Source organism: Moschus berezovskii, chromosome 7 (assembly GCF_049115385.1).
Source record: "Moschus berezovskii isolate FMDL1 chromosome 7, NW_MosBer_1.0, whole genome shotgun sequence".
Taxonomy (NCBI): Eukaryota; Metazoa; Chordata; class Mammalia; order Artiodactyla; family Moschidae; genus Moschus; species Moschus berezovskii.
In genome coordinates, this window is record NC_142466.1 from 68,443,337 (window position 1) to 68,471,239 (window position 27,903).

At 48.1% G+C, this 27,903-nt stretch overlaps 1 protein-coding gene across 4 annotated transcripts in view; it reads right to left on the minus strand.

Annotated features, from left to right (window-relative positions):
* PAX5 (paired box 5) overlaps positions 1 to 27,903 on the minus strand; it is a 187,323-nt gene that overhangs the window by 145,232 nt on the left and 14,188 nt on the right. For all 4 annotated transcript variants that reach the window (XM_088837981.1, XM_088837978.1, XM_088837979.1 and 1 more), the window contains 3 exons: positions 23,198 to 23,395; positions 15,114 to 15,178; positions 11,490 to 11,618 (listed from right to left, as the gene is read on the minus strand). In XM_088837981.1, the coding sequence (XP_088694107.1) occupies positions 11,490 to 11,618; positions 15,114 to 15,178; positions 23,198 to 23,395 (392 nt within the window). The remainder of the gene's footprint in view (positions 1 to 11,489; positions 11,619 to 15,113; positions 15,179 to 23,197; positions 23,396 to 27,903) is intronic.

Here is a 27,903-nt window from a genome sequence, read left to right on the forward strand (position 1 = left end):
CCCCAGCAGCCTGCAACCCCTGACCAGAGGGGCTCCAGGCTCCTATGACATGCAGAGTCCTTATTCAGTACATATTTGTTACTAAGAACCAGCCCTGTGCTGTGCACTAGGGCCATAATGGTGACCACTACAGACACTGTTCCCGTCCCCACGGGGCTCACAGTCTCACAAAGAAGACAGATGAGTGACAAATGTGGTATTTTTGTCAACAGGCAGGTTCTGTGTGTTGCAGATGGGGCCAGGGGAGCTGACAGTTAGCAGTAAGCCCCGGGGAAGCCTTCACTTTTAGGAAGTGACATGAGCTGGATCCTGAAGTTGTGGGTCCTCAGCTGGGTAAATGGTGGGGTGGGGGAGGGGGCAGTTTCCAGGTGGTGGGAACAGCATTATCACAAAAGGTGTCCTTTACAGAGCACATATCATGCATCCAGGTCCTCCCAGGCACCTGGCGTGCATTATCTCATTCAGTCCACATAACCACCCAATCATGGGCACAATGGGTGCCCTTGTTTTTCAAAGAGGGAAACTGAAGTTCAAGAACCTGCCCGAAGTCACACAAGTAGATATTGGTGGAGTCAGCGCCAGGAGCCTGGTTGCCTGGCTCTACCACCCACGCATGGGACCCTTAGGCTGCAAGCAGGGAAGAACAAGTGGTATTCAAGGGATGGAAAGAGGTTTGGTACGACTGGGCTGAGCACGAAAACAGGAGAGTGAAGAGGGACAGGGCTCATGAGATGGGCATGGATCTGACCACAGAAGGTCTAGCAGCCTTCTAGTTAAGGAGTTTGGATGATTTCTGAGAACAGTGGACAGATTAGAAGAGTGAAAACTCTTCAGGCGAGTCACTGATCAGAACTGTATTTCAGAAGTGCCCCTGGGGCTGCTATTCAGGAGGTGGGCTGTTTGGAGAAGTCAGTGACATTGGAGGTAGGGGCCCGCTAGGAGGCTACAGCAATAATCCAAAGGAAAGGAGATGGTGCTTTGACCAAGGCAGTGGCAGTGAGAACTGAGAGAAATCAGCAGTTTCATGAGATAGTTAGGCCAGAGATGCAGTGACATTGAGAAAACACCTACGGTAAGGACTGGTTTGTGGTCACAGGCAGAGGTACAAATTTTCTTAGTGAGGATGGTAGAAGGCCTGCTTCTGGCTAACTTAAGTTGCCAGGAAAAATAATAAATAGCAACCTCTCCCTCTCCTACAGCACCAAGAAAATGTCCAAGCATTTTCCAGTTGGCTATTTTATCTAACAGCTGTGAGGGAAATGTTACTATTATCCCCACAAACAGGAGGTGAGCTCCCCAAGATCACACAGCCAATGGAGAACTATCCTGAATCCAACTCCAGCACCAGTGCTTTCTCTGGCACACCACCAAATGTCAGAGCCCCAAAGATCCCTCAGCTCATCTGTCCAAATCTCATTTTAACACAAGGAAAACAAGACTAGAGAGAAGTGACTTGCCCAAGGTCACACAGCCAGCAAGTAAAGGCTTAGAACTGAGGACTGGACTCCCAAAAAAGGTTTGCATCAAGATATCTCCACCATGGAGGTGAGAAGGACAAGACTGACCCCCCAACAGCTATGTCCCAGCCTCCCCCTTCCCTAAGTAAATGCTGGCAGATAAATGAAACTCAGACAAATGGTCCACGTGCCTAGGCACTGCTGCCCTCCACCGAATTACAAGCATACCAAGCTCACAAATGGTCAGTACACACTGCCCTGTCACCCCTCTTGTCCCTAACCCTAGACAGCAACTAAGCTGTCTTGGGTCGATGGTGCCACCTGGTGGCTGGCACTGGGAAGTGTCTGACCCCCTTGTTGCTTTTCATCTTGCTCTTTTCTAAAGTCTCTGAAGGAGCTGTGCCTTTCTGTTTCCTCTCATAGATCAGCTCATCTCACTATAAGCGTATCTCTTCTGGCATTTTTCAATTCTTCCTAAGTGACTTTTGGAAATTCTCTTTTTCTCCCTCACCTCCATTTTAGTCCATTAGCCCAAGGAAGGAGTAACACAAATGATAAACTTGTGCCAATGAAAATTGGAAATTTCAAAGTGAAATTACACACACACCCACCACTGGCATTCTGCAGAAACTCAGAAGCCCCAGTGGAATGAAAAAAGAAGTCTCCCTTTCTTTCAATTGTCTTTCATACCTGCTTTTCCTCAAAGGCTAGAAGGCAAGATAAATACCAAATTTATTTATTTCATGTTATTTTGTTTCATTCCTAATCAACATTATTTGGTGCGGTTTTTCCCACCACAACTATGCCTAGGGTCTGCCCTGAATGGAGTACAGAGCTCAGCTGGGATGGGGAGATGCGGCTAGATCCCCAAACATCCACTTCCCGGGCCCTTGGAGAGCACTAGGTAGCTGCTGTTGGCCCTAAAGGAAGCCTGATAGACAGAGATCAGACCTCAAACCCTATAGATAATCTGCTGGAAGTGAAAGCCTCAGCAGCTGTGCCTTTCTGTGGAAGTTCAAGGTTGGGAGAGGACCCAGACGCCCTGTACATCCCCATCTGGTGGAGGACAATTTCCAAAGCCCAGCAAGTCTTGTCACTCCATCCCCCAGCTCAGAGGCCTGCCACCATGGTTCCCACTGCATTCAGGAAAAAAGAACAGGAGAAACTGATGGCACCTTTCTTTTAATAAAAACCATTTAACTGTCCTCCTTCTCTGTACAAATGATAAATAAGCTCAGAGTCTGCAGCAGCCTGAAGCAGAGATTCTCAACGTCTAGGCCAGGGATGCCTTCAGTGATCCCCAAGACCATTTCAAAGGGTTTGTGAGTTCAAAGCTATTTACATAAAAATACAAAGTTGTTATCGACCTTCTTCACTCTGAAGCTTTTCCAGAGGCTCTAAGATGTGTGATACCACAACAGATTGGATACAGAAGCAGCTATGAGAATCCAGCTGTCTTCTATTAAGCCAGATACTAAAGAGATTTGCAAAATCATAAAGCAATGTCATTTTAAATGTTTTGGTTTGGGAAATATAGTTCTTTCTTATTTCAAACAACATGTTTTTATGTTACTTATTACTGCCATTTTTAGTGAATTAATAAATATTTTAAAACTTTGTCCATTTTAATTAACGCACATAAATTCGAAAGTTCTTTGGGGTCCTTGAACGTCCTTAAGAGTTGAAAGAGGTTCCAAGACTGAAAGTTTGAGAACCACTTGTCTGAAGTAAGGCCAAGAGGACTCGAGTCGGGACCAGAAGAAGCTCAGAATCTTGGTACCAAAGAGAATCCTAATCCCATGTTTTAGATGAGGGAACTGAGGCCCAAAGAGAGAACTGGAACGCAGAGCCCCAGGCTCCCTCCTCCAGGGTCCCTCCCCTGTCTCATGAGCCTCTGGTAGTTGGAGCTCTTTGAAGTCCGGAACTGCAGATTGTGTGGCCAAGGATTAACCATATTCCAAAGGCAGAGAGCACAAACCATAGGATCCTCTGCCTCGCAGGGGACCAGGGCATACGGGGTGGGGAAGAAAGCCAAACTCACACCACCCTGGACTCCAGACGGCCCCAGCAGGGAGCCTACCCTCCATGAATGAGACCATATCCTCTACTGTCCCCTCAACCGCTGACCCACACTTCTCCTTCTGATTGACCCCAGAGCTGACTCACACTGTGCCCCCCTGCCCTTTACATCCCCCAGGGCTCCCTGGGACACCAGCGCACAGCCCCGTGGGAAAAGCTGGTGGGGGGAGGGGGAGCTTGGGTAAAGCAGGTGTGCAAACAACAGGGTTTGGGGGAGGGTGTTCAGTGGTGTTGGCTCTCACGAGGGCTCTCACTCACTGAATCAAAGTGAAACTCGGGGATCCAGGGGCCAGGAGGAACTGAAACCTGACCCCTACACCCAAGGGACAGACCCCAGGCACCAGGGAAAGGCCCAAGGAGCCCCTCTAATTGACCACCTGGCCTCAAGTCCCCTGCTTTACCAAGGAAGCCTCAGACCCTTGTCCGCCTGGGGCTCAGCTGAGGTGCCAATGACTGCAAGGCCAGAAGGACAGGAAAGTGGCCAGCCAGGCTGGGAGACAGGTCCTTAGCATATGCCACTAAGTGCCTCCTTGTGCCTGGACTACCCTACCTGGCAGATGTGGACTGAATGACCCCAATCTCACTGTCGTTCTGAGCGGCCAAGGGGGTGGAACTTCTCGGCCCTGCCCTACTGCCTGTCCTACCTGGCCTGAGAGGTGGCCAGTCTCCTGACCGCATGCGCATGCGCGTATACACACACATGCACAGCCCCACCCAGCTCCGTCAGTGCCCTGCCTCCCACAGACTTTAGCTGCCATAGGCTGGACTCGACCAGACTTATTCTGCAGAATCCAGAATAGGGCTCCAGAAGCTCAAAGGCATTCAGGTAGAGAAAAATAGAGCACAAATATCGTGAGCAAGGTGAGTAGGGAGCAGTCTGAGGACCCCAGGCCCCGGAGCCCCCCAACTGTTGCTGCCATGTAGAAAAGCCTGCCCAGTGTTCCCAGACCTGATTTTTTTTTTCCCAAGAAAAGCCAGACACCCTATGGGAAATATCCTTGTTTTTAAATGTCAGTAACTAACTCAAAATCATTTTAAATATAGGACAAGCCAAGTAAAGCATGACTAGCAGGCTGGCAGTTGTGTTCAAAGTGATGCTCTCTGAGCAAACATGTTGGTCCAGGCCCCTGCCCAGACACAAAGAGCACTCAGGGAAGGGCCCCCTGCATGGCCAGCTTGAGGGTACATGGAGGGGATACCCAGTGAAGGGCAAGGAGGGAACCTGCCCTGCTGAAGCCCCAGGAGAGACGAAGACAAAGTGGTGGTCACTTCCTTCTCTCTCTGCAGAGTCTGTCTGGTCTCCAAAGTGGCATGCTGGTCTGGATGAATCCAACGGCCTCAGCCAGTGGTGAGGCACCAATGACCCATTGAAAAATCCCCCAAGGACTAGACTGACTCTGGAAACCAGGTCAGGTCAACAGGCCAGCCTTAAGGACAGCATACCAGGTGGAGGGCCTTGCCTGGATAATGGCCCAGAGACAGAAGAGCTCAGAGAAGGTGCAGGGACAGAAGCACCAAAGGGATGGGGAGGAGGAACGGGAGGCCAGGGAGGGGAGATCAGGCCTCGTTGTCCAGACCCAAGAGTTGAGGCCCAGGAGTGATAGGCTAATGGGGTCAGGTCAGGGCTGCTGATGGTTTTCAACGGTGGGGGCAACTAATGGGCTGAGCAGAATGGAGGAAAGAAGAGGAGATAAGAAACTAAGATTTGGCCCATCAAATGGCAGTAGGGTACCAAGGATGTTCTGAGGAGTCCAATCTGTCCCTCTAGGTTTTCTGAGTTTTTACTGTGTGACCTGGTCAGACCCCTTCTCTTCTTCAAGCCTGTTTTCCCATCCAAATGATGACTAGGGTGACATGTCCCAGGTGCTCTCCAAGGGCCTTCCAGCTCTGACAAGGGCTGGTGAAAACCAAGCTGGTGACCCCAAACCTGTGGAAGCCCAGCCATCCCAGGCCCAGGTGTTCTACCTTCTGCCCTCCACCCTGGAGGTCTCCACGGTCTTGTGTATCCAAGGCCTCACTTCATGGAAGACTGAGGCTTAGCAAGAGGGCTAAAGGTCTGGAAGGAAAAGGAAGCAAAGGAAAATGAGTGGCCCTTTCCTTTGCAGCTGACACCTGGGGGCGCTGTTGTTCAGTCTTGGCGCCCAGAGGGAAAGACAGTTACAAACAGGAAGTCGGTGGGGGCAGGTCAGCCAGTTTCAGCTGCCAAATAGAACTGCGGATGGAACCTGCTTGCCCTCAGCCTGTGACCGGCCTCACACGCCCTCAAAGCCCCAGTCTCCCTCAGTGGCCATTTATTAAATTCTTAACTTCCACCAGGCCCTGGAGGTATAAACCCTTTGCTGGGATGATTTCATTTTATCCTCACAATAACACACAAAACGTGTGCCCCCTCTGCTTTCCAGATAACAAAATGCAGGCTCAGAGAATTAAGTAACTTGCCAAAGATTTCACTACACAGAGTCCTCAAACCAGCTGGTCCCTGGCCCGTGAACCCGGGGCCCGGCCTTAACACCTCACCTTTTTTATTGGGGGGGTGCGGGGTGGGGGGTGTCTCCAGAGATCACCAGTCTCTGGAATGGTGGTGCCACAAGGGTGCCTACAACTCAAGAATCCCAAGGTTTTCCACACATCTCATTCCCTGCTGGGAATCTGAGCAGAGTCTCTGCACCTTCTGCTCTAGCCGTCCGCCTTCGGTCCCAAGCCCAGGAGCAACAGACAGTGTCTGAGTGTCAGTAAAGGAGAGGGAGGCCGGGGCCTGCCCTGAAGTCAGAGGGTCCCTGGGGCCCTTCCCTCCCCAGTGTGGCTCCCACGGAGGTCTGAGCTCAGGCTGTTGGCCCTGGAGAAGGAGAGGGAAGAGCTGGTGAGAGAGAGAGAGAGCTCATACAAGAAAAGAGGGTGAGTGAGTGTGAGGGCGAAAGAGAGAAGAGAGTGAATACGAGAAAAAGAAAGAGTGAGATCTGAAACGAGACAGAAGGACACACAGAGGAAGTCCCTTAAACAGGACATAAACAGAGGCAGCCAGGCCCAAATAAGAGACGGGGAGAGACACAAAGACGGAGATGAGTCACCCCCCGAAAGAGGGATGGACATAGTCATGGCAGGAGCCCCCACTCCCTGCTACATGCCCCAAAACCTCCCCGTGAGGGTCTTGCTAGACTTGGCATCTTTTCAAAAGGACAGGCCTCTTCCTGTGCCCTCTGTCCCCAGAAGGCAGCCCAAGGCCCAGAAACTCCGCCTGCAGTGTACCCCCTACTGCCCCAAAAGAAGCTTCCAGCCCCATAGTCCCCATAGTCCATACCAGTGCTGGACTGGCCAGCTTCCTGAGCTAGTGAAAGGGATTCGCACTCGGCTGACCTCGGTGTGTTCAGGGCCTTTCAGACTGGGGGGATGAGGGGCGGGGGAGGTTGAGGGGACCTGAATGGGGGCCCTGGAGGCAGCGGAAGGAGGCCCCACCAGAGATCAAAGGCCCAGGAAGGAACAGAGGGTCTGGGGCTGCCCTTTCACCCATGGCTGCTATTCACAGCTCTGCCCGCTCTGCCAAGTCCAGCCCCACCACCACCTCCTCGGGGCCTTCCAGGAAGGGAGGCACTGCCCCGGGCTCTGTCCCCCTCACCCAGCAGGTTTCCTCAGGTCCTGGCCACAGCTTTCTCCGTGGACACCCTCAGGACAGCCCAACCCAGAGATGAAGCTGCCCCTCCGCCTGGGCAGCACCCCAGCCTGTCTCTCAGCCACTCACAAGCCTCCTGAGCCCTCTGTGCACGGGGCTCTGGGCCAGGAGGCCAGGTTGGGGATAGAAACAGGTGATGCGGCCCCGCCCAGTCAAGCCCACATGATGGCGGACGCAGTCAGACAGCAGGAGGGAAAACAAGTAGGCAGAACCAATTTGGAATGCCAGGCAGTCAGAGAAGCACTTGCCACCCAGATTGTAACAGGCCTCAAAAGTCAGAGTCCAAACCAGAATGCTTTCTTTGGCTCTTCTGCCTCCAACCCTGTTCATGCCTCCAATGACAGGGAGCTCGCTACCTTTCCAAGCTGAGGCTTCTAACCTTGGTCCAGCCGGGCTCTTGTCTGAAAGCCTTTCCTTGTACTGAGCCATGATCTGCCTCCCTATAGCTTCCCTTAGCCAACCCCAGCTCTGCCCTCATGGGCCCCACGGACCTTCTCTGATGGCTCAGTCGCAGAAACGTTCATCTGAGATTTGGACACAGTGGCCACGTCCCCAAAGTGGTCTTGGAAGCAAATGCCCCAGGAAGAGTCCTAGAATTTCTAAGCCAAAGGGCTCTTGGCAATCCCCTGGTCTAATAGTATTCTAACTTCTTTGTTTTTGCTAAAGAAGTTTTTGCTTAAATTGAGCTTTCCATGGAAGACAAAAATAGCCAACAGAAACATTCCTGGTTGAGGAGACTAGAGACTCCCCCCCACCACCACCATCCTCACTAATTGTGAACCCTCTACAGGAACATGACCAATCCATTCTACTGAGGACTGTTTACTGAGCACCTACGATGTGCCAAGCAGGGTGTCCCTGGTAAAGGATCCGCCTGCCAATGCAGGAGACGTGGGTTCAGTCCCTGGGTTGGGAAGATCCCCTGGAGAAGGAAATGGCAACCCACTCCAGTGTTCTTGCCTGGGAAATCCCATGGACCGAGAAGCCTGGCGGGCCACAGTCTGTGGGATTGCAGAGTTGCACATGACTTTGCAACTGAACAACAACAATGTGCCAAGCACTTGTACTCAGGCCACGTCATTCAGTACAGAAGCCACTGGGGACATGTGGCTATTGAGCCACTGAAATGTGGGTAAGTGCAACTGAGGAAATAAATGTTCATTTTATTCAATTTTAATTCATTTAAGTTTGAAAACAGCCATGCAAAATATTTTTCCCTTCATAAAGTGCCTCTTCCTATGAGAACCCTTCCCAGATCCTTTGGGTCAATGTCAGTCCTTCCCTGCCCTGCCCTTCTGCTCTGGTGGCATCCTCCCATCACAGCGTCACCCCACACACTGCCTGTCACAGGGACTTTAGGTTGCCACTACTGCCCACCAGCCTGCCAGGTCTAGAGGCCAGGTCCTCTGTAATGGGACTCTCCCATCACCCACCCCTGCCTTGAACCCTGGGCAGGAACGCAGGGCCAGGAAATGCCCACAGGGTAAAATCCAAGTCCAAGTGGCAGGAAACTGTGAACCAGAGTTGAGCAAGCCACTCCACTGTGCACAGCCTCGGTCACCCATCTGGAAAATGGGATGAGGACCCTCAGCTGTCTTCCTTTCGGCCCTTTATTGCCTGTCTTGCCCCATGGCCCTTCACTCAGTCTGCTGAGAGCTCTCGAGAAAAATGGTGTTATGGCCCGCAGCCTCAATGGTTCACCAGTTCACCAGCATTTGCCCTGTGTTTCCCCAGTGACTGATCCCTAGTTTCTCACCACACTCTTGGCACCATCCAACCTGCTGACCATGCCCTCCTGCTTGAAACCCTCCTCACACCACTCCCAGGCTTGGTCCAGCCCAGGGAGCTGGGGAGCTGAAGCCTTAGGGGCTCTCTCCACTCCTCAGCCCACCCAACCCCCTGGCCATACCAGCTCTGTGGCTTTGCCAACATCATGGAACTCCATGGGGCCTTGGTTTCCTCCCCTATAAAAAAGGGGTGGCAATCTCCACCTTTTCAATTCCTCCTAAACCCAATGCAAGGATTCAGAGAGCTATAGGGGGAGGATGCAAAGGACAGTGGGGAGCACCTCACTATACTCCTCCCAGGCAGTTTGCTGATATGAGCAAGGGCACTTCCAGCCATCTCTCTGCCCAACCACAACCACCCTCAGTGATGCAGGGCAGGGAATGGGTGGGGGCTCTACTTGTTGCTTGGTCTCTCAATCTTTCCAATCCTGTAAGCTTTCAGGACCATCAACTCATTCTCCCTTAGCCCTAGACCACAGATGGGATCACCTCCCAGGTTTTTCTGGGGATCAGGGCTCAATCATAAATTCCAAAACTGAGGATCTGAAAGATCATCAAACCCTGCATCTGATTCTTGATACTCTTACACAGCAGCCCAGCAAATGGCCGCCTAGGCTCTACTAACACACCTCTGGTGATGGGGCACTCACTACTTCCTGAGGCAGCCCCTTTTTGCCTTAGACCACTCTCATATTTGCAGACTTGTACTCTGAGCTGAAATCTCTTCTGCATCTGCCTCACACTGGCCTTTGAGGCTAAACAGCAGAGTCTCATTCCTTTTGCCTTCCATGTCAGCCCTCCAGAAAGTTGAAAGCAATAATCCAGCCCTGCTCAATCTCCTCTTCTTGGTACCAAAAACATCCTTAGAGCCCTAAGGTGTTCCTCCAAATACTTCATCATGTTATCCCCATCTGGACACATCCCAATTTGTCACTGTCCCTCTTCAAGGTCAATACTTTGGGTCACAGCCTTCAGGAACGATCTGCCCAGCACAGAGCAGTGTAGATGAACAATACCCACATCTTGACCATTCTACACCTTCTCAAGCAGTTTGGGAGGCTAGAGTGACCACTCACCAGAGACCGAAAGCCATTAGCGCACTCAACAGACACAATGACACAATCTCCCAAATTCAGGACCTGTGTGAAATTTTTTTTTCTTTTTTTCTCTTCAAAACTCTTTTTTGAGGGTTTTTTTTTTTTCTCTTCAAAACTCTGCCTTTATCACTTAGCCTCTGAGGGAGCCTCAAATACCCACCCCTCCACATGAACAAACACAGCACGCTCCAGCTTGGGCACAACTGCAGTGTGTCCAGGTGATAATGGAAAGATGACACCATCAACCCCATAAACCAGCAGAGATGGTAGGCCCACTGCCTCCTGCAGGAACATGGCACAGAAGGCCACCAAGTAAAAGACTTCTGACATCTGCTGACATCAGGAGCAGGGGGAAAGAGGTGACGCAGGTTCCAGAAGCCGTGGGCCATCTCCCACAGCTCAACACAGAGGCCGTGGGCCCAGCTCCTGCATGGCGGGAACACACGGACCACACACCGATCCACCGCTGGGCTGACTCAGTTTTCTAGTTACGGATCGTAAGTACTTAGGCACGTGCTCACACAGAACATACATCCCTTACAGGGAGTTGAGAAGAGGAATTGTGCCAAAGAACTGAATAATTGAATCAAGATTTCTGTCACGCTGCCCTCAGGCCCTAGACCCTGGCCTTTTTTCCCTATCCTTTCCTGATGAAGGTTTTGCAGACTCCCAGGGGGTCATTTCTCCTCTCAGACCCAGTAGTGTCAGCCCAAGCTGGCAGCCCATCTAGGGAAAGGAGATCAGGGTTAAGGTGGGCCAGTGCCCGGGACAGAGGCAGCCAGTTCTGGACGGCAGCATACGGAGGGTTGAGAAAAACCAACAGGGAAGATTGACATCTATTTAATCCCTGGGAGGCCCCTGCACTCCTTCCTTCCAGGCCCTAAGAACAGAGATGAGATTATTCACTTCCTCAACTACCCCCACCCCAACATAGCACCACGCTGAAGGCCTGGGAGAGACCCCACTTGGTAAGCCTACTACAGGAGGTGTGCCCCTCTCACTATGCCCAGATCCTTCCTCTCCCCAGGGGTCCCCCCAAAAGGGGCCATTGCTGCTGTGCTCCTACCCCAACACCCTGCCTTTGGGCATCACATCTGCCAAGGCACCGGCATCTTAGAGGCAGCAAAGCACTGGCCATGGAGTTCTGCCAGGACTGCCTTTCCTTCCAACGGGTGAAGATGGGAGGAGGCTAGGAAGAAGTCCAGTCCCAGCAGGGCCCCTCGGCCTCTCCCAGAAGGCTTAGCCCTATCCCCGAGGGTCAGGTGGGGGCTGGGCCCGGCGCCTCCAGAGCTCTGCAGATAAGGGGAGCGCACGGCGGTCATCTGTGCTCCCGCCCCGACCAAGGGCTTGGAAACAGATCCCTCAGAGCCGGCGGGTCCATCCCCGACGGCGCGGGGCTTACCTTCATCTCTCTTGCGCTTGTTGGTATCGGCGCTGGGGGATGTGATGCCCAGGATGCCGCTGATGGAGTAGGAGGAGCCAGCCGAGTCCGTGCTCACCGAGGACACCTGCGTCACGGAGCCGGTGGACACTGCGCAGAGGGAGAGGACGGTCAGGGCCCGGCAGCAGGCTGCGGGGCGGCTCCGGGGAGGAGGAAGGTTGGGCCCCAGCCATCGGGCCAAAACAAAGGCACTCCCCCAACACCAGCTTGGTGGGACGTGCCGAGAGGGTGGGGGGCGTGCTAAGGATGCCTCCCCCAGAACAGCAGCCACACCTGGAAGATAAGAGCGCCCCCCTCCCAAGAGAACTGACAGCGGTGAAAGGAACTCAAACCCAGCCTATCCAAAGATGCAGGAAGCAGGGGGATGGAGCAGAGAAACTGGGGAGCTGGAGCCACAGCCAGCCGGTGCTAAAAACAATCTACTGTTTAGGCAGGCTCACTGCCTATTTACACATCCACCCATCCACGCAGACATAAATATCTGCACACTCACACACATAGCCAGCAAAGCACCTAATGAAGACTGTCTCTTTTATAAATAGTCCCTCACTGTCTTTTATTCTTCCAGTTTACCTGGATTTTAATATTTAATATTAGTTATATAATATTAAAAGTGAAATTGCTCAGTCGCGTCTGACTCTTTGCAACCCCATGGACTGTACTCTACCAGGATCCTCCATCCATGGGATTTTCCAGGCAAGAGTACTGGAGTGGGTTGCCATTTCCTTCTCCAGGGGATCTTCCCGACCCCGGGATCAAACCTGGGTCTCCCGCATTACAGGCAGACGCTTTACTGTCTGAGCCACCAGGGAAGTCTTATATATATATTACATATATATGAATATACTCTATGTTATATACATTGATATATAATAATGTTAATCTTTTCTGAGAACTTACTCTGTGTCAGGCATTCTTGCATTATCATATTTAATTCTGAGAACAAACTTAGAAGTTAGGTCACTGGAAAGGTAAGGGAACCAAGGCTCAGAGAAGGTAAGTGACTTGCCCAAGGTCACACATCTAATGAGACAGTGCAGTGACTAGAACCCCAGAACTAAAGTCTTAAGCCCTGTAGTAATCTGCTCCTCACTAATGAATAATGAAAAAACAATAATATGCTTCACATGAATAATGTACTTTTCATTTGATGCTTGCAATAACTGAATGCTATTATTCATTCTCATTTATCAAGTGAGGAAACTGAGCCTCCATACAGCAAAGTGATTAGCTCAAAGTCATCTCACTAATAAGCAGTAGCACCAGGGCTCAGCCTTGGGTCGTCTGGCTTAAAGTCTAGATTTCTTCCGCCCCAAAACGTGGGTTGATGACTTACTGTGACTGAGGTATTAATATCTAAGTTCCTAAGAATAAGAATAGGGGAGGGGAGGTTTCAGCAAGTTTCACATTAATTCCTGGCCCCAGAATCTAAGAGGGAGACCTTTTGGTCATCAGGGTCCTCTCAAGCCGTACAGCTGAATTTCCATTTCTGGGCTGTGGGAATTCTTTCTTGGTTCATTAAACCTGTAGACCAATCTTAGGCACATTTCCTTTGGCTATAACTAGCTGGAGGCAGGTGGAGCTGCTTTTGACTCTAAAGCGTAAGAAAGTACTGGAGATGGTGGTGATCCGTTGAGAAGCTGTTTGTTGCTTTCCTTGGAGCACATCCAGCTTTTGCCCCTCCAGACCTAAGGGGAACAGAGCTTTCTTCTCACAGTTGAGTTTGATTTTAGATCTTCCTTAGGAGACACAGAAGTAGAAATCGTTAACTTCTCTTTTCCTTCACCAGAAGAAGCGCCTCAAAATAGATTTATGCAAATCTCACAACCTTTTTTGTGTTAAGGTGCAAAGAACAGAGGAAGAAAGAAGATCACAAGTCATTTGATACTTTAAACAACAACAACCACATGTAACCAAGGTTCACCACGCTGCTGACAGAGCTGATGACATTTGTTCCAATATTTTGTGATCACACTTAGCTCAAAAGACCCAGGTTCCAATCCTGGCTTCTCCACTTACTGGCCATGTGACCGAGGGCTAGTTATTTCATCTCTCTAAAGCTTCCATTTCCTCACTCTTCGATAAGTTTATAAACTATTAGGGGTGGCACACACATAAGATATGGTTTTTATACAAATTTCTGAGATAAGGCATTCTGCTGACTGTCAAGTGGAATTATTCCTCTAACCCAACTGAAAGAATATTATCAGGTACCCTTAGTAGTCATTGCTATAGGACCTGAAATAGTTAAAGCTGCAAATGAAATCCCAGACACAGATATTTCCCCAGAAACTTGGCTCAGTCCCCTTCACTCCAGCTCAGCACAGCTGGCCCATCCCTCTCTTCTGTTCCCATAGCACCTTGTGCTTTCTTCTTGAGCTTGAGCTCAGTGTTTGCAGACTTCTCTTTGTAATTGGTATTGTTGTTTAGTCGCTAAGTCATGTCTGACCCTTTGTGATCCCATGGACTGTAGCCCATCAGGCTCCTCTGTCCATGGGATTTCCCAGGCAAGAATACTGGAGTGAGTCGCCGTTTCCTTCTCCGGGGATCTTCTCAACCCAGGGATCAAAACTGCGTCTCCTGCACTGGCAGCAGATTCCACCACAGAGCCACCAGGGAAGTCTGGAAACATCTGTCGAAACCTGGGCTCTTGGTCTAATGGGGACCATTAGACCAGGAAGCCCTTGAGAACGGGGGATTTTGTCCTACTCCCTTCAAAATGTTAGTCTCTACAGCAGGTTGCATATCAGGGGCTTAGCCAATGATTTTTGGATGGATTACTACATGAAGAATTGTTTTATGCAAAGGAGGGATTCTGTCTTACTTTGATGCAAAGAAGCAACCATAAACAGTCAGAGATCTTCACGCTTTCTCCCAGCTAACCAGAGGTGTTTCCCTCATCCCAGGTGGAGAAGTAATACACCTTGAGTAGAAACACGTCACTTTCATCTCAGGATCTTTGCAGGGAAGGGAAGGCAAGGGAAACTTCTGAATTCCTGAGTAGTAGGAAATATAACTCCCCTCCTTGGTCACTGTCAGACTTTACCCGTGAGTGTCAAAAACCCCCGTGGCAGCCCTTGACAGTTCACGGAGCAACGAGATCAAAGCAAGAGAGAGAGAGAAAGAAAGTTTAGGAAGTTTGCCACATCTTCACTCAAGACTGCAAGTGCACAAAGAATTGTAGAAGGGCTGGTTGGTAGAAGAAAAAAACACATTCAAAACTACTTACTGACTAATGATGCAGAAAATGTTATGAATAAGTATCCCTTTCTTGATTTATTACTTTAATTATCTGACATTCTATAGACCCCCATTAGTGGATTTTTTTTTTTGGCTTAGATTTCAATTTTCTGTCTCATGGTGAAAGCTATTTATCATAATAATCAGTAAAATTCAAAACCTTTTAGCAGTATTTATAAAATTCATTTACCAGGTTCAGCCCTTGGAGAATGACAAAGAAGGCGCATTAGTACGTGTGCCGAAGTGTTTTATGCAGAATTATCTGTCCATAAGAATGATTAAAAGTTCTTTTGAGTACTTGGAGCCCATTAGATTTTAAAATTTTTTTTTAAAAGTTCTTCTTACCTATGCTGTGACTGGAAGCTGGGACCGGTTGGTTGGGTGGCTGCTGTACTTTTGTCCGGATAATCCTGTGAACAATTGAGAAAAAAAAAATTGCTATTTACCATCACCGCAAAGAAGAGATCTCAAGTAACAATGCCAGAAACCCATATCAAGTTGGGTCGTGGAAGTAGGGATAGATTATAAATCCAGGTCCAGAACTGGGGGTTTGGAAAAATTATAGATTAGTTCTAGCTTGGCCCCTACCACCCTGGGTGTCTTTGGGTAACTGGCACCCCCCTTTGGTCCTCAACTGCCTCTTCTGTAGGAAGAGATTGATGTGTTAATATTACAAACAGTCATCCTATTTTTGGAGCAGCTTCAGCTCCATCAGGAACTCACTGAGCAAGTTAGAAAGTTTCTTCCCTTCCCTGTACCTCAATCTTCCATCTGTGGAATAAAGCCACTGAACCTGGTGACCTCCCTGTCCCCTAGCAGCTCACACACTCTGGTTTCTCTGCCTTAGAAAGCCAAAGGAAGAATAACATCCCTGCCAAGTGGCACAGTGGTTAAGAATCTGTCTACCGATACAGGAGACAGAGGAGACGCAGGTTCAATCCCTGGGTTGGGAAGATACTCTAGAGGAGGAAATGGCAACCTGCTCCACTATTCTTGCCTAGAAAATTCCATGGACAGAAGAAGCTGGCAGGCTACAGTCCACGGGGTCACAAAAGAGTCAGATATGACTGAGCTACTGAGTATACACGCACACCATCAGAAATTATCAAGGGGGTGAGGGGAGCAGTGTGAATGTTGCTACAAAACTGGAAAGGGTTAAAGCGCTGCCACTGTAACTCTGGCTTCGCTTGGCTAAGAGGAAGCCTGAATTACACAAAACAGTGGAAAGGCTCTACAGAGCTGGTGCCAGGGTTGTCTTGCATGGTCTTCCCAGAGACCTTGCTCTAGTTTTAAGATGAACTTGATTGTGATCCTGGGCAAGTCCACTCCACTGTGGGGGTCTCAATACAATGAGGGACTTGGAACAGACCACTCTTTGCTTACTTTAATCCATCTTTTTTAGAAAAAAAATCTAATCATAATGCCCAGTGTATAAAATGGTCAATAGCAGTGGCACCTTCCCTTTGCTACCTGGCAGCTCTGATGCCCTTCAGCAGAACCTTGGGCTCTTAGTTAGTACATTTCCAGCTGGGACAACACGTGAGGCCTTCATGAGACCCCTGAGCCCAATGCACTGTAGAGCAGCTGAACAAAGTGAAGTAAAAGTGAGTTAGTTGCACAGTTATGTCTGACCCTTGGCAATCCCATGGACTGTAGCCCACCAGGCTCCTCTGTTCAATGTAGGAGACACAGGAGAAGCAGGTTCAATCCCTGGGTTCGAAAGATATCCTGGAGGAGGAAATGGCAATCCGTTCAACTATTCTTGCCTGGAAAATTTCAGGGACAGAGGAAGCTGGCAAGCTACAGTTCATGGGGTTGCAAAGGGGTCAGGGATTGACTTGCCTGGGATTCTCCAGACAAGAATACTAGAGTGGGTTCTCCAGGGGATCTTCCCGACCCAGGGATCAAACCCCCATCTCCTGCATTGCAGGCAGATTCTTTACCAACTAAACCACTAGGGAGTGGCTGCCCAGGGCCAGGCCAAAAGTCAGTTGGAGTCTGCAAGAAGATTCCTTCCCTGGCACTCAGGAGAAGGGTGGATGGTAATAAAATGTGCAGCCTCTTTGGAAAAGTTCTATTCCAGCCTCCAACTGTGACTTTTTAACATTTATTAGAGTGCTTCCTAATTATAAAAGTCCTTTGTACTCACGGTAGACTATTTGAACAAGTATAAGGAAGACATCTAAAACCACATTTTGGTGTATTTCCTTTATGCTCGCATTCCTATGTGTATTTGGAAATATCCATTTTTTTTCTTAATAAAATCAGGATTAAACCATGTGTACAATTCTATGTCCTGCTCCGTTCACTCGGCTTTACATAAGAAACTTTTTCACATTCCAGAACATTCTTTCTGCTGCACTGGTCTCCAGCTTGTGCACCAGGAAAGGGAGAAGAGAACTGGCAGATGCTTCCTCTAAATTCCATCAGGCCTTGGCCCTGCTGTCTGTGATCTCACAGCTCGATGCTGGGCATGGAAGGCGCTCAGCATCCTCAGCTGACAGCCTGGAATGGATGTTTCTGTTCACACCACAGCCCAGCCACGGGCTCTCTGAAGCCCAAGCTACCTGAGCTCTGCAGAGGGCCTTTTGATGTTTTCTGTTGAGTCAGCAATGTTTTGCCTCAAATATCCTCACAGTGTTTGCTTATTTGTTTTCTCCAACATTAAAACCACTTATTTTGACTAAGCAAACAGGGGATGTGTTAACAAAGACCTAGGAGTGAGGCATTTTTTTAGGCTACAGGAATTAAGCTGGCATCTGACCTAATTTGGGGATGTCTGTGTACATCACCTTCTCTGTGTATACGTGTGTGTGTCTACATATATATCGCTAGATGTGTGAATATATATGGAGATGCAAGATTTGACTATATTTATCTATATTTTGATTTATATATATAAACATATGGTAAAATATATTGTAACTATTTCCCATTGAAGTCCAGCATAAAGTCCTATTTTTCAAAACATTGTCTTCCATTAAATTTGTACCTAGGCAAAGAAAATTATATAGTCCTTATTTTTCTTTAAAAACATTTATAAATTGTCGGTAAAACATAATCAATTGTTATAAATCATTGAGCGCCAGCTGCAGTGGGGTGAGCAGGCCCCAGAACCAGACTTCTAGAGTTTGAACACCAGTTTTACAATCTGCCAGCTGCATGACCCTGGGCAAGTTACTTAACCTGTCTACCTCAATTTTTTCATCTGCAAAATGAGACTAAGAATCATTCTTGCCTCAAAGGGTTATTATGAGTATTAATTAAGTACTTAGACCAGTGGTTGCTGCATAGTAAATTCTCGATAAATGTTAGCTGTTGTCATTTTCATTGGTATCTTCATAAAGATTAATGACTAGCTTCAACCTTAAAAGGTTCATATTTTCCACAAATGCCTTAAAAACACATGGGATCCTCTTGGGAGCTGGGGAGGGGAGGTAGCCATCCCCACACCCTATTTTAAGGCTGTGGCAGGGCAGTCCTTTACGGGGGACCTGAACTGTAGGGAACCCTTCAAAGGTGTCTCCAGAGACAGAGATTCTGCCCATCTGCCTGCAGCAGCTGCCAGGAAGAAAACAAAGAGCATCATCTTCCATGGAGAAGAAATGGGAGTTGGAAGAACAAGACTGTAATTGAATTAGTGATTCTTAAAAAACAAAAAATTAATATCAGGACTCATCACCATAAGAGTCACGCTCTGGACTTTTCTAAACCAGAGACAACTGGGGCTAACTGATAGTCAGCACTAAGAGGTATAGCCTTTACTTTACTTTGCCTGACCTTGAATGCCATAGGATCATTCTAGATGGTCCAATGGGGGAAGAAGCTCAACCATCAAAGAATTCCTACAAATAAGGAAACTAAAGCACAGAGTGCTCAAATGACCTGCCCAAGGTCACATAGCAAGTCAGCTCCCATGCCTGGGCACTTTTCTTTGTGCCACATTTAACGGAGGTGGGACTTTAGCAGAGGGACTAAATACTTCCTACGTAACACATAAAGTCTATCTGGATTCAAAATCCATCTAGAATCCAAAGATTCCAAGTCTGAGCAAGTTAAGGTATTACAGACATTGGCAAGGGTCCCATTTCAACATTACCCTCACTGCTTGGAAAGGCTGTCATCTCACTATCACCCACAGCCACCACCACGCCCCCCACCACCACATACAAAATTCCATTGAAAGAAAATCATGTTGTCTTAAAAGAAGAAATGAGGTTATAGGGCTGAAGAAATACCCATATTTACTGCACTGATCAAACCGCCATTGGTGCCATAGGTGCAGAAAGAATCTTGGGCCATCAGCTGTACTGCTGCTGCTAAGTCGCTTCAGTCGTGTCTGACTCTGTGCGATCCCACAGACAGCAGCCCACCAGGTTCCCCCGTCCCTGGGATTCTCCAGGCAAGAACACTGGAGTGGGTATCAGCTGTACTAAGAATGCAAAAACCAAGGGTCCAAGCTGCAAGACAGCAGCCAAGCTGCAGAGACCCCACAGGTGACAGGCAGATCTGCAACTGACATGAAGAAAGACGGAAGGGATGAACGATCCCTGAAGGCTTGCTGCCCAAGTTAGGCTGAAGAACAGAGTTTATAAAGGGTCATCCCCAGGCCACACCCATCGCTGGACTAGGTGCATTTGGCCTGCAGAGTACATTTATTTTCATTTGAATTAGTTGTCAATATTGGTAAGTTGGGAGCTTTACATGAAATACATAAATTTCTAGCTTCTCTTGAAAAATCAGAACACCCAGAATACTGGCCCCACATTCTCACAGGACAACCACAGTTGGAGCTAAATAGGGCTGCCCCTCTAAGCTGGGAGTGCCACTCACTTTAGAGCCATGGGACTGGAACAAAGAAAGAAGGAAGACTCCATCCGTCCCCTCACCCCCGGCACTGGGCTCATTCTAGCAGAGTCACCTCCAACTGTCTCAGGTTGAATTCCAAGCATCCTTCCTTCCTGCAGGTTGTAAGCATCCCAGCATGTATGTGTCCTTAAGAAGTCACATAAACATGATGGTTTGTGTCCCAGGAAATCTCCCACAACCCCAGCAGAACTGGTTCAGTGTTGCTTCACCCCAGTCAGTCATAGCTTCCCAGGCAGGATCCCCAGAAGGCAGCAGGAATTCGCACACTTCTGCGGGGGGCAGGGTGAAGGGGAGAAGGCACTGTGGCCACCAGAATAGCTACAGATCCAGCCACCCGCTCCCTCCCTAGCTGTCTGAAGTAGTGGAGCAGTGAGACATTGCCTCCCAGAGAAGCAGAGGCTGGAAGAGGGAGCTCCAGACCTCTTACACAACATTTGCAAGACAGTTACTTAAAAGCTGCATGTTAGAATGCAGTGGGATCTTTAGATGGAAAATAAAACTGTGTACTGGGATGGCTCAGGCTTTGTGGAGGTGTGGGCAGGGGGAAAGCAGTCACACAAGACACAAGACTGCCACCGCCCCACCTGCCGGCCTTAGTTTATTTGCATTGCACGGTCTGTTGCGAAAGACACCAAAGAGCTCTCATTGAAGAATGTGGTGAGGAGCCAGAGTGCTCCCAGGAGGAGCCCCAGAAAGAAGCACAGGAAAAGGCTATAGATCACAGAGGAAGCCTACAGACAGGCAGCAAAGCATCCCGGCTGCGAGGCTGGGGAAGGTGGGAAGGCAGTGGGGATGACTGCTTCTCCTTGTCTCTCTCCTCACAGTTCCTCAGTTCTCAGTTCTGTGCTGGCAGAGTCCTTCCCGGGAGTGGAGAAAGAAACAGCCCTCCTTTTCCCATCAGGGGGCCTGGGCTTCACCCCCACATCGAGCTCCTGTGCACTGTGAATAGATACTGGGCCTTCGTTTCTATCCTTGTCACAGGAGAGTTAAGCCTTGAGGTTGTCGGAGATCACAGATGTGGAAGCCCCTTAGAGGCACAGCCAGTGGGGCCACTGGGCCACCATGTGGGCTGGGACACCACAGGCAGCCCTGAGGCTAGCCATGGCCCCGAAACTAGCAGCCTGACCACCCCCACCACAGCACCACTTGGGATACAAAGCACCAGCTGAGCTGTGATTTCCCTGGACACTCCTTCAAGTACCCCCTTTACAACCTTCATCACATCTGTAATCACTGTGCTCAGTTTGCTTCATATGCTTCTTTCAAATAACGTACATTTTTAATTTAAATAAACTTATTTTATAAGGGAATATTAGTTCTTTACCATAACTGGGGAGAGGTAGTTTGTAAAGTTCACTATCACTGGTTTGATGTGCTAGTTTTATTTTTCTAAAGGACATTCAAAAAACAGTTTTCCTCCTAGTATGACAGAAGACAGAAGCTAGGGGCCAGCAAATGATTTATGCTTGCCCCACAAAGACATTTTCTCATTGGCATTAGTTGCCACTGTTTAAAGGTATAGAGATTTCATATACACAAACACACACATACATACACAAACAAGTGCTAGCTTCTGGATTCTCTTTAAGAACGGAAAAAATCGGTCTACTACTGGGCCCACGTGCCCAGTGACTTTCAGTTGGAGCCAAGAGACAACTGCCCCTTCAATATAGCCCGTGTTCCTAGTTTGCACAGACCCAGCCTTCCTGGCTGCCTTATACCTGAGCCACTTCCCCCACAGCACCACCTGCCTGGCTCCACGTCGGCACTAGAGTTTATGACCTCCACGAGCCACCTGAGTTATCTTTGAAACCACCTGTGTAACCTAGATTGAAAAGTCTCTGGGTCCCCAGAGCCTGACCACCAGTTTTATGGAAACTGCTCTGCTCCTTTACCGCTCTGAGCAGCTCATGCCTCACTCCACATTAAGGTTTTTGGAGACACAGGTAAGGGGGAAAAGTCACGTTGTCTTGTGTCATGGAAAACTTTCAAAGAGCTGGAAGTAGGGGACTTCAAAAGCATACAGACCCCCTCATAATCCAGAAAGAACTGGAATTATTCCCCCACATGCCCCCTAAAAACCTACTCCAGTATTCTTGTCTGGAGAATTCCAAGGACAGAGGATCCTGGCAGGCCACAGTCCATCCATAGGGTCCCAAAAAGTTGGACAATGACTGAAGCCACTTAGCACCATATGGCACGGCAAACCCACCACAATAACTGCTACCTCTCCAGGGATTTTGTGCCTATTGTCAAGCTGTCCAGACCCCTCAGTGAAAGCTAGAACCCCTCCCTGGACAAGGGCCCCTCTAGAACAGAAACTAAGAGATAGATCATATGTCTGATTCCCCTCATTCTTCATAGCACATTGTGGTATGTCAGAGCCAAAGAAAAGGTTTGCTGAGAGAAAAAAATCAGACTAATGGTTTCTGAGATAGCAGGACTCTAAATACCAACATGGACACTCACACGGCGATTCTGTGCGTTTGAGTCATCATAGAAGCAACAACTGTCAGTACCAGAGGGGATCTTAGAAACAGTCTGGTTTGACCACCTCGTTTTGCTGCAGGGGTCCCCTGTGCCCAGGCAGGCTCTGCACTGACAAGAGCAGGGCATGACCTTGGAGAAATGGGAACTGTTTTCAGTCTGCTGGCTTCGCTTTTCTTTGTGGGGTTTAGAGAACCATCATTTCTGTCATCTCACAACCACATCCTTGACTCTACGGGTTTCAATGGACTTGAGACCACACCTCCTACAATAGAAAACGTTCTTTCAGGAATTCAGTTCTGAAAGCTCCGTTGGATGTATTCTGGACCAGACTGGATAAAAGAGAGCTCTCCCAAGAAGATCCTCTGCCTGGTACTTAAGGTATCTCTCTGGTTCTTTCTGTCCAAGGGTGAGATTCAGGGCAACTGAGGAGAGAGCAACCCACTAATGCACAGCATCTTAGCATCCTGGATGTCACTCTTGGAAATCACAGGCCCATACCAGTACCACCAGATCCTGGGCTTTCAGAGAGAGGAAGAGCCTTGTCAAGGTCACACTCTGAGTTTGTGGCAGGCCTGACAAATCTGAAAGGAGCTAAAATCTCCCAACTGCAAGTCCAGGCTCTGTTCCCCCACTCAGTGTCTCAACCTCTGCCCAAACTGGAGGCAAAGATTTTCCTCCTGGGAAGCTCTGAGGTGGGCCAGTGCTAACCTTGGGGACTGGCTTGCAAGGAAGCGATATTTGTGAAGACCTAACAGGACAATTCATTGTTGAGTGCTCCGCACGCAGAGACAGGTAGTGGAGGAAGTGATGGAAATGACGCCGGAGTCAGAAAAATTTGCAGCAGCCGGTGCTGGCATAGCCTCCTCTCCCTGGGCTTAGGACTTCTGCCTACTTTGGAGAGAAGAGTGATAGAGAGACCCACCCAGCCCTGTGCACATCCCTCCTGACCGATAATCCCTATGGGGACTTGGTGAAAGGAGAGACTAGATCTTCAGGAAAGGCATGTACATAGCCACCAGCATTCCCACCCCACCCAGATCCTCAGCTTCCCAAAGGCACCACCCACTCACCTGTTGATGGAACTGACGCTGGGCACTGTGTCATTGTCACACACCCGTTCCGCCAGCAGCCGGTCCCTGATCTCCCAGGCAAACATGGTGGGATTTTGGCGTTTATACTCAGCGATTTTTTCCACTACTTTGGGTGTGGCGACCTTTGGTTTGGATCCTCCAATTACCCCAGGCTTGATGCTCCCTGTCTCATAATACCTACAACCCAAGGAGAAAGGGGCTTAGCCATGAGAAACCAGAAAAATGGACATTGGTAACAAAATAATGGACTACTCTGTCCAGGAAATGCCCAGATCTGTGCTGTCTGGTATGTAGCCACTAGCCGTGTATGTGGCTTTTGAGCGTTTGGAAGGTGATCTGTTTGAATTGACATGTGCTCTAAGCATCAAATACATATCAGGTTTTCAAAAATTAGTACAAAAATAAAGTCAAAATCTCAGTAATGCGTTTTCCATTGGTTATATGTTGAAATGATCATCTTTTTAATATATTGGATTAAATAAAGTATACAATTAAAAGTGATTGTACCTGTTACTTTTTACTTTTCTAATGTACTACTAGAACAGTTTAAACCTTCTACATAGCTTACATTAAATTTCCATTGGATAGCACTAGTCAGAATGCTCAGCCTTAATTAATTAATTGTCACATTTATCTACCATTTGATAGTTCACAGAAAACTTTCCAGTTGGCTTTCCCATTTGATCCCCACAACACTTCTAAAACACGTAATTTTGAATTTCTAAAGTACAACACTCAGTTTTGAATGACTGAATGCTTGAATGATTACACAAACAGGTCTCCATCTACAGACATAAAACAGACCCATAGAGGTTACACGGCTTGCCCAGGGTCACTCAAGACCCAGGGCCAAACCAGGACTGTGGCCCAGCCTTCTGAGCCAAAATTTCCCCAGAAAGTTGCCTTGTGCCTTTCATTCATCAGCTCTCCCATCCCCTAGCAAACTCACCTGCTTAACTTCGTTTTCCATAACAGAAAAACAATAACCCTGGCATAAAATTTAAAAGAATGTCAGATTCCAGAATTAACTGGCAATATGAGTTACACATAAGTCAAAACGCAAGCAATCAAAAAAAAAAAAAAAAAAAACACCAACCAACCACAAGTCACTGCAGCTCTTCCAGGGACCTCCTCTGAGGTAAATCGCTGTTTCTAAGGACATTTCCATGCTATCAGCTCTTCCTCGTTAACGCAAATAGGATGTCAGGGTTTTACAGTAAAACCGAAACCAGGGAGAAGAGTGCCATGAAAGATCATTTCAGGGGGAAAAAAAATTACTTGATTCCTTTTCTGAATCTGAGCCTTCACTGGATGTCTCTCTCAACATTTACAGAGGAATTTTTGACTTCCTCTTGAAAAGGAGATAATCTTGTAGTTGGAAAAAAATTTTTTAATAAAAAAGACATTTTAGAGATGACTGGAAAAATTTAAACCTAACAAGAGTTTACAATAGGTAAGCAAAGGTAGGACTAAGATGGGTAGGAAAGATAACCCAGGACAACGACTGTTTTACATTGAAAGAGATGCTGAAATTCTCAGCTTGGGTAAGTCTGGTTAGGGCCAAGTTAGTGAATATTCTACAAACAGAAGAAACAATTTGGGAACAGTGATATGGATGCACACATTTTATTTTTCATTGAGAAGATTGTCATGTACAAATTTGTGGACCATAAAGCAAAACTCAATCTGTGCTCCCTCTTTCTATAATTGCTAAAAGTCTGCTATTAGTCACAAACAGGTTTTTAGAAATACCCAAGAAAATACTTTTTTTTGCCAGAAATCTAAAAAGTATCTAAATCAAAGCACATGGCAATCTTGGCAGATTCAGAAGATCCTTTCAATTTTACTACAGAAAATTATCTGTTACTACAACACAGCCTCTCATTATTTAGGCGCAGTGCCTTAAAGTTTACAGTCTTCCTCAAATTATCTTGATTCTCACACCAATCCTGAGAGGCCAGCAAGATTTTAATGTAATCAAAGGGAAAAACCAGAAGATCAGAAGATTAAATCCTTTCCCAACCACCTTTTGGAACTTAGAAACAGTCCCAGGCTTTCAAACCTGACTCTGAAGCCACTAGAACAAGCTGCTGCTTTAGTTATAAAAATTAATTGACACTAGTACTAATAATAAAGATCCCTTGAAATTACAGACAGCTCTACTGGTTACCAGGCATTTTCGTGTACATCTTGTCACTTATTCACTCAATCAATAGTCACAGAGGGTCTGTTAGGACAGGCACTGTCTTGGGATGGGGGTTCAGACACATAGAACACCCTGTGCTCAAAATATGTTAGTTCAATGGGACTGCAAAATTCATGCAGAAACTCTGAGAGGGTGGCAGGATGAAGTCCTCACCACTCCCAGTACTCACCCTGCTTGCGTGGCTGGGGGTGGCGGTGCCCAGGACTCTCTCTCTGTCCCATTTGAGCACTGCCAACCGTACAAGTCTATGGTCCTGACACGGGAGGGCTCTGTCTCCCTTTTGTGTGACACATAGTCCAGGCACTTAGAGGAGCTCTGACACTCCAGAAAACCCCAGCTGGCAACTGTGTCAAGTGAGGATTCTGACTACCCTTTCATCTCAATAACCACTCTTTCACCCTAGCAAAACAGCCATGCAGGACTTACACGCAACAAGATGAACAATAGCCACTAACCCACAGTGTGGTTTGGTGCAAGGAGCATTAGTTTGAGAGTAAAGAGGTGTAGATGCCAGTCAGTGACTCGCATACTAATTCACTGTGTGAGCCCGATCAACTCACTTAGCTTCTCTGGACCTCAGTTATCCCATCTGTATAATAAGGGGAGGATGTTTGCCTGGCCTGCCTTGCAGTGCTGTCATGAAGACAAATGCAGAGTGGTTAAGAAAAAGCTTTGCAAAACAGAAAGAGCATGTGTTGTGGATTAAAATCCTCTGAGTGTTTATTACTATGTAACATACCACCCAATTCCAAATAGCATGAATCTCCCAGCCAGGCTTCAGTGAAAGAAGACAACAGCCCAGCTTTCTGGATGGATTTAAATGGGTCTCACATGCCACTGGGCTCTCCCTCTCGAGCCCCTCCGGAGCCTTGAGCTCTGTGGACTGAATGCCACACTCCTGGCAGACCGCCACCTTCCTGAGATGACTTGGACTGCCCCAGGGACCCTGCCTGCCTCGCCACGCAGCCTCTGAAAACCACAGCCACCACACACTACACGTTCTCCACAATCTGTCACCCCGTGTGTGCCCATCAAATTCTTCAGTGACCGAAAATTTAAAAAAAAAATCAGTAGATGGAACAAGCCCAGTTCAGAAATTCCCAGTCACACTGTTTTAGGGCTGAACTTGTTTCTTAAAAGGCAGTTCTAATTAGAGTGACATTTTGTCCACTGTGGTTCTTAGTTATGAAAATAATGAGCTATGAAATTCCAATTTATTGTTGACAACTTAAACGGCCAGGCACCGGAGCGGCGCATAACTTCCGAGTGCCACTCTACCTAGTGACAAATCTATTCCGGGCCACGGGAGGCTGCCGACTGGGCCTGGGAGGGTCCCTGTGTCCTTCAGTCCCCCACGGAAGATGTGGAGGGCTCCTGGGCACCAGAACATGAGGACCCAGCATCTGGATGTCCCCTCGGAGAAGGGCTCAGCATCTTGCTCTGAGAAGATTCCAAATAGCAAGCAAAATGTCGGCTCAGCAAAGACATCTCAGCAAAAACAAAGGAAGGGCCTCCTTCCTCTCTCTCTCCACCTCCATACGATGAGAAGGCTTCCCAGGAAGGCATCGAAGATCCCTCGGCCCTCCAAGTCTGATGCTGAAATGATCTGAGATATTGTTCTCCTTTCTCTATCTTGTCTTTATTTCTCTTTCTGCTTCTCTCTTTTTTGAATCAATCCGTTTCTTTTCTGTCTCTTTTCTCTATCTCCCTCTCCTCTAGTTTTTTTTTTCTTTCCATTTTCATTCTCATCCTGTTCCCTAAAATCACTCTCCAACAAGAATACCATGCTGGTGTCCTCCTCCTCCTTGAACTCAGGCTGAGGCTTGTTGGCCGCTGAGGGCTAAACGAGAGAGAAGCGCACAGCCTCCATGGCTGGGATGAACTGGTATGGTTGGGAGCATGAGGAATAAATAGGGGCATATGGTCTCTAAAGGTGCTGCCAGACCCCTGGCCCTGAAACTTCGCTTGGCCTCCAGCAAGTCTTCTCAAATTTAAAAACTGTTATTCCCTCCATCCGAGAGAATGTCTTAAATTCCAGCAGGAGGGAAAGAGTAAGCAGAAAGTCACAATGGCACTGACATACTTCAAAATATTTATTTTCCACTCAGCCATCTGTTCTCAAACTATAGCACAAGCTACAGGCCAAAGGCTGTTTTCTGACCTGCAAGAGAAATCTTGAGAAAGTACTGACAGCTAAATCCAAGAATGTTCCTGGCTGCCAGAGCAGACCTATAACAACTTCACTTGCCTGGAAACATACTTGCAGCTTTGGTTTGGGGGTGCAGCAAGATGCAGATGGTCTCAGAGTTCTTAAGGCCTCTTCCCAGCCTGAGTGCTGATTGGCTGGAAGCATCTGAGTCACTCATTTTGCCCTCTACAATTTGTCTCCTCATCTCAAAACAAGCTTTCTTGGACCATCTCACCCAAGAAAATAAACAGGTGTGTTAAGAGGCTACACAGAGCCCTTTGGGAGAATTGG